This window comes from Fukomys damarensis, unplaced genomic scaffold (genome assembly GCF_012274545.1).
Source record: "Fukomys damarensis isolate Sample0158 unplaced genomic scaffold, DMR_v1.0_HiC HiC_scaffold_9, whole genome shotgun sequence".
Classification (NCBI taxonomy): Eukaryota; Metazoa; Chordata; class Mammalia; order Rodentia; family Bathyergidae; genus Fukomys; species Fukomys damarensis.
In genome coordinates, this window is record NW_022900921.1 from 33,489,187 (window position 1) to 33,496,171 (window position 6,985).

The 6,985-nt window shown below is 36.2% G+C and overlaps 1 protein-coding gene across 5 annotated transcripts in view; it reads right to left on the reverse strand.

The window, feature by feature from the left end:
- Window positions 1–3,369: 3,369 nt before the first annotated feature.
- Window positions 3,370–6,985, reverse strand: part of Trim36 (tripartite motif containing 36) — a 34,343-nt gene continuing 30,727 nt past the window's right edge. For 4 of the 5 annotated variants that reach the window (XM_033761676.1, XM_033761675.1, XM_033761673.1 and 1 more), the window contains 2 exons: window positions 5,773–6,070; window positions 3,370–4,349 (listed from right to left, as the gene is read on the reverse strand). In XM_033761676.1, the coding sequence (XP_033617567.1) occupies window positions 3,998–4,349; window positions 5,773–6,070 (650 nt within the window). In that variant the 3' untranslated portion in view covers window positions 3,370–3,997. Of the gene's footprint in view, window positions 4,350–4,370; window positions 4,430–5,772; window positions 6,071–6,985 lie in introns of those variants that run through there. The other variant, XM_033761674.1, reaches the window with a different exon arrangement.

Consider the following 6,985-nt stretch of genomic DNA (forward strand, 5'->3'; position numbering starts at 1 on the left):
ATAATATTTACCTCTCCCCTCCTCCTGATTCACTACCACCATCATCAATAATTTGCAAGGAAGACAGGACAGAGATTCTGAAGAAAACCCAGGACTACCTCTTACTCAGAGATACTAGGTACACGAGAGGTTGTGAAAATACAGTTTGCTTATGGAGTGACGGAACCTCAGCTTAGTCCTTAGTACAGTTTTGAAGAACCACTATCCAATTTTTTCATTAGAGAAAATGAACATCCCGAGAAAAGACCTACAGATACCGACTCAGGAGAGGATCCAACAAAAGCCACTTTATCGCATGACAATGACAAACAGTCAATAAGCCCCTACCAACATGACGGTCAATCATGTTTTAGTACTTCAGTCCTCAATAGATACAGACAGAAGGCGGAGGGAGACTAATTAGAGAATGGAAAATGGCTGGCACTTTGTTAGATAGTTTGGCAGTTTCTTACAAAACTAAACATATTCTTACCATATGATCCAGCAATTGATCTTCTTGGCATTTACCCAAAAGAGCTGAGAAGTTATGTCCACCCAAAAATTTACATATGGATGTTTATAACAGCTTTATTTGTAAGTGTGAAAACTAGGAAGCAAAATGTCCCTCTGTAGGTAAATGGATAAACTGGTACATTAGGCAATGAAATATTAAGCACTATAATGAAATGAACCGTAAAGCTACAAAAGACAAGGACAAAACTTACATGTACATCAGGAAAGAAACCAAGGCTACATACAGTATGGTTCAAATTAATGACATTCTGAGAAAGGTAAAACTATAAATAATAGAAATGTCAGTGCCTTCAAGGGGTTAGAGAGGGGTAGGGGCGGATGAACAGATAGCAACACAAAGGATTTTTAGAGCAGTGAAACAATTCTACTGTGAACAAATATAACACATTTGTTCAAAACCAGAGTGTACACCACCACCAAGAGTGAACCTCAACATAAGATAGAAATAGCAAGTGATAAGGTTTTGTTAATGCCAGTCCACCAGTGGACACAAACCCCACCACTCTGGGGAGGGACTCAGGTACTGGGGAGCCCAGGTTTGTGCGTAGCCAGAGCGTATATAGCAAATCTTTCCACCTTCCTCTCGATTTTTCTCTAAACCTAAAACTACTCTATAAGTCTATTTTTTAAAAACAAAAATGACACCAGGTACAGAGACACACACCTGTAATCCCAGCTGTTTGGGAGGCTGATGTAGGAGGAAAATAAGTTCAAGGGTAGCCTGGGGATGTAACAGTAGCCCTAGGTTCAAATTCCCTAGCAATGAACAAAACAAAAACTCCTCCGTTGTCAGGCTACTGCCACAAACAAGCAGATAAACTCCTTTAAAATGAACGCAAATCTTGTCAAGTAGAGCATAGTTTCGTGAAAGTATTCTTGCCTACTACACTGGCTCTCAATTCTTTTTTACAGCAAATTAAAGAATGATTATATTCTTACATGGAATATTTGCCCAGGGTCCAGATTATAAAGGCTGGCAAAAGATTTATCACACCCATATTATGTTAGATCCCAAAAGAAGACAACTCTCTTACCACTTAAAAAACAAAAAAAGCAACTGTGAATATGAGAGTTATTATGTGGTATCAACAGGTTAGCTCTGAATCTATTCTTATTAACCAAAGAAAAGCCCTGATTGATCAAGCATTAGTAACAACTTATTATGATCCACTAAGCAGCACAACTACCAAAACCCATGATGGGACAGCATGAGTGTGAATTAAGTGAATACTCATCTTAAAATCTAATCTACTACATATCAGAAAAGAAACATTAAAAAACAAAAAGAAACATTAGTTACATTTTTTCTAATGATCACTGCCACAAGAATTCAACTAATAAAAACCAAAACAGTTATAAAACTTTAACTTTAAATTGTGTTAACTAAATGTTTTAATACATAGTTTCCATTTTCCATATAAACATACTAAAAATTAGAAGCACAGATTTAAATAATTACACTTGATTTTCTTTTAATTTTTATTAAAAACAAAAGAAATTCTGTTGAACAATTTATAACTCTGCAACATGTGAAACAGCTTTTATTCCTGTTAAAGCTTTATATTTAAAAACACCTACATGACATGTGCTTACACAAAGCTCAACTTAACCACACCTGTGACTTTAGCAGCTTTATTGCACCTTGATCAACATAACGCTGGGTAATTGCTTGGATTAGCCGATGTCATAAAGTGCTATTCATAGATGGGGAGCAATAAAGATGACTCAACACACATTCTCCATGATATTGTCTACCTGGGCAGGAGGGGCCTAATGTAGTGCTACTCATCTGAATAACCAATTTCTCTTAAAAAATGAGAATAAAAAAAACAGGTCCCAAGAGTTTGGGGTACTCTGCTAAAATGTGTCAATAGCACTCCATAACTGATCAGTGCTATAATATATAATAGCCATAGTTTCTGACCACTTTAACTTAAAAAATAAGCAATCTAAATAAAAATCACCTAGCTAAAACAACATCCTTCAAAAATGAAGATAAAATGTAATTCTTCCTATTAAAAGAAATGTCAATTTTTAAAAAGGTACAGTGATTATTATTCAGTTACTATTACTAAACCATTTTTATTTTTATTTGCCTGTACTACAGATTCTTACTACCAAAAATAAGCTGTAGAAAATGCCATACAACCAATTAGCTACTCCAGATATTGTAATATATTTAATGCTACTAAAAATATGAGCTTTTCAGATTTGTAAACATAAACCAGGAAAATCTGATTCATTAACATTTGTGCCAAAAATGAAAAACACAAGACACAGGGAGGGCAAAAGAATAAATATGACTTCAACATTCCATCTTCATTAATACTTTTGAAAAATAATTATTTGATGTAAACACAAACTTTTCATAGAGTAGGAAAAAATGAAGATTAATTTTTTTGGAAAAAAATAATCTAAAGTGTAAAGTTTTGTAAGTTAACCAAGAATTTCATGCTTTTTGTAAGAAACCATGTTTATTACATATGCCAGTTAATGGGCTAAAGAACTCTTTAAAATGTCCTTAATGGGATTTAGCTCAGTGGTTCCACCACCTGCCTTGTAAGTGCGCAAGGTCCCAAGTTTGATCCCCAGTACCAAAACAAACAAACAAACAAAATGTCCTTATAGATACAGTTTGTGGTCTTTTAAAAAACAAAATAAGGGACTGAGGATTCAGCTCAGTGTTTCCAGCACCTGCCTCACAAGCAAAAGGACCCAAGTTTGATCCCCAGTACCAAAAAAACAAAACAAAAAAAGTCAGCCATGGTGGCAAACACCTCTAATCCCATCACCAAGGCAGGATGAGGCAGGAGGATTGCAAGTTCAAGTCCTGCCTGGGCAACTTGGCAAGACTCTGTTTCAAAAGAAAGAATAATGGTCTGGGGGTGTAACGCAAAGGCCCTGGGTTCAATCTCCAGTACTGCGAGCCAAGCAAAACTAATTTCCAGGCAATATGTTCATAATTGTTTGTTACACACTTTAAAGTACGTCATCTTCCACTTAAGCATATTACCATTTTAGGCCTTTTTAAAAAACTTATCTGTAGCTTTGTTTCCCTACTAAAATTTAAAATGTGAGACACACTCCTTAATACTAACTTCTAACCATAGACATTTAAAAAATATCTTAAGACATTAATGATACAAAAACGAAAGGCAAACACAAAAGCATAATAAGTACTTCTGTATACCTCCCCCACCCCATAAGGAATGGATCAGCAACACCAGCTGATATAGATAAGTTAAGATTCCCTGCTCATAAAGAGACATACAATCTAGTTGCAAATGTAACCATTCAGGATTAATTAGGAAAAAATGTCTTCACTGAAATCATTTGTGGAAAGCAGAACAGCATGGAGGAGACAAGGCTGTTTAGGTTTTCTGTGTTTAAAGAAGAATAATACACAGAAGATGTGGACAACATAATGAGTTACCGAGGAGCTGTATTGTTCACATTTCCATCCGAGTCACACGGGGTATACAAGCTACATGTCTTCCTGGTATTCCAGGTATTTCCCGGCGATGGATTCTTCAAGTTGAACGGCTCCACTGCCCATTAATGCAAATGCTGGATACATAGTGTGCGAGCAGTCCACCTGGCGTTCATAAAGGCATTTCATGTGCTCCATGTCATAGAAACCCACTTTGCCTTTATCACAGTCAAGGAAAATCCCTATACTTGTTGGCATGGGAAGAACTCTATTTTCAGGTTCATTAGAAATAGGTGACTTGGGTATAAAAAATTTCTTCATGCCTATAGTAACTAAGGTAAAAGGCTGTGAAGAATCAAAGCAGGTGTCTTCGCTTCCACTGTCATGCCCACTGTCTTGCTCATATCTGAAACACAGCATACAGACACAGTACCTGTATCCTCATCTATAGGTCTTCACGTAGCTTCAAAACATTTTCACAATATACTGTATAGTGATTTAAAATGACAATAACTTTTACATCAAATTTTTCCATTAAAATATAATTAAAGTACATTGCCATTTAGAATTATTCCATATACACAAACCCAAATTCCTTGTCATAAAACTTTATCCACTTTTACCTAGATGTGTATACAATTTAGGACTTACAAAGTCATTAACAACTTTGGCCTCCTAGATATAAAGCAGGGAAGAAGGAAGTGAATGGGACTGGTCAAGGACTAAACATTTATGGCATAAAAGTGTAAAAGAAAACACAAAGATGTATGTCTTAATCCAAGGAATTATCAAGCTAAATAAAATAAACAAGCACTGCAAAATAATATAAGAGGAAAGAAAAGCCTGCTTAATTCCTGACGGATTTCTACATTAGGAAAGGAATATAAAATAGTTTTCTTTCTATTATAAAATAAATTTGGATACACAAGCCTTGTTTTTTTCCTATGCATAGCGTGTGTGTGTGTGTGTGTGTATGTGTGTGCGCGCGCGCGCGCATATACACACTACATCAACAATTTTAATCAGGTTTTTGCTTCTAGCATTTTCTGTGTTACAAACCTTTTAATCATTAATACCAATATCTTATCAAGTGGCCATGCCACTATGTTTACCCACAGCCCTATGATAATACTTAGTGTTATGTAAATTTCACGTATCTGTGCAAAAAGTGTTCCTGTCAGATTGTTAATCTGGGATACTATTCACATAAATGGCCAAACTTATTGTGACTATTTTATTTTATTTATCCCATATAAAAGAAGCTAAACTACAATTTTAATTATTCAGCCTCAATAAATTGGAATTATCTGTTGTAGAAAAATGTCTAACAACGCAACTTTGTGAAAGACATGGGAAAGTTTAAAGAAACCGTATTTCATAACAAAAGAACAACTTAGAATCAATGGTGAAGGATGGCCAGAGGATGTTATCAGATGTGTACAGGTAGCAACTCCCCATAGTGAATGCACTCGTTATGTACTGCAAACATAGACTAATAAAAATTTTAAAAAGGGTGGCATTTGGACCATTTTCCTATGAATGTGGATGCTTTTTAATGATATAGTTTAGGACCATGTAAAATATTTTTAAAATTTAAAGCTATTTCCTCTCACATCAAATGTTAACTGATAAATCTCATTCATTGTGTGAGTTCAAGGCAACTTGACTCCTTTCCTAAGCCAGCCACACAGGCACAACTCAAATACCTAAATTAAAGAACTATGTACTTCAAATAAATAAACCAGTCCCATTTTCAGTTTATCCTTGCTAAACAAAGGTATTAACTTTTAAAATAATTCCTAAGTTTTAGATGAATAAAGACTTTTTACCTTGGACTGACTGCTTCCCGGGGAGAACGGAGCCATTCTTGTAATTTATCACTAGAAGCGACTCCCACTTTCACCAGGTATGAATATGGCTCCACCCGGAAGGCCCAGAAGTGTTTCCCTTTCGTGATTCCGACATCTCCAATGATGTAGTCCAGGCTTGTGTAATAACCCACTTGGATACGCTCTGCAGCCAACAGAGTATTAAACCCAGCTCTGCTCTCCACTCGGTCTCTCTTCAAGTTCAGCAAGAGGCGTTCATTATTATAGCCACATTTTTCATCAAAGAGGAAACTGAAAACTAGAAAGAGCTTAAAATTAATCTAAAGTTAGCCTGAAAGCTATTTATTCACATTTCTAATTTGATAAATTTTTCAAATAGAAAATACTGAAAAAAACAAAGAGGAAGGTATCGTGCTATCCCAGGCAAGTACATCAAATCAAACCTTCCACTTAGCAATAACTTCCAGTATATTCTCTATACCTGAAAATCTTCAGAAACCTCAAAAGCAGAAAAGTATTTTAAATGTATATGAAAATTTATGAATGCGCCTCTTTGAAATAGAAATATAATCACAGAAATTTCACTGCATGCTTTTTATCTTTAAAAGGTAATACATTTTCATAAATATCTTCTCCAAATTTTGTTGTAAGTGCCGAGACTTTTAGCTGTTTTTAATAAAACACAATCAAACATGTCAGACATGATATTATGCTTTGAATCTAGACTGTCCCCCAGAAGTTCCATGTGTTCAGAAGTGGGGCTGCTGGAAGGTGCTTGGATCATGGGGATGGCACACCCACCAGTGGGTTAATTCACTGATGATCTCACGGCCAAACGTGCTGTTAGGAAATGGGGTCTGGTCAGAAGAGGCAGTCATGGGGGCATCACCTGGAAGGAGGTACCTTCCTCCCGTTTCTCCCTTTGGTCTCTGCTTCCTGGCTGCCATAGGTTGAACACTTTTTCCTCCACTGGGGCCCCTGGCCATCCTGTTTCTGCAGTACAGTCAGCTGAAGAGGGACTGAAACTGTGAGCCAAAAAAAATCTCTCCTTTCTTTCTTTTTGGTACAGGGATCAAACTTGGGGCCTTGTGCTTATGAGGCAGGCGGCAGAACCACTGAGCTAAATCCCCAGCCCAATCTCTCCTTCTTTAAGTGGCAGGTGTCAGGTATCTTTACTTTTCTTTTTTTTTTTTTTTTTTTTTTTTTTTTTTCG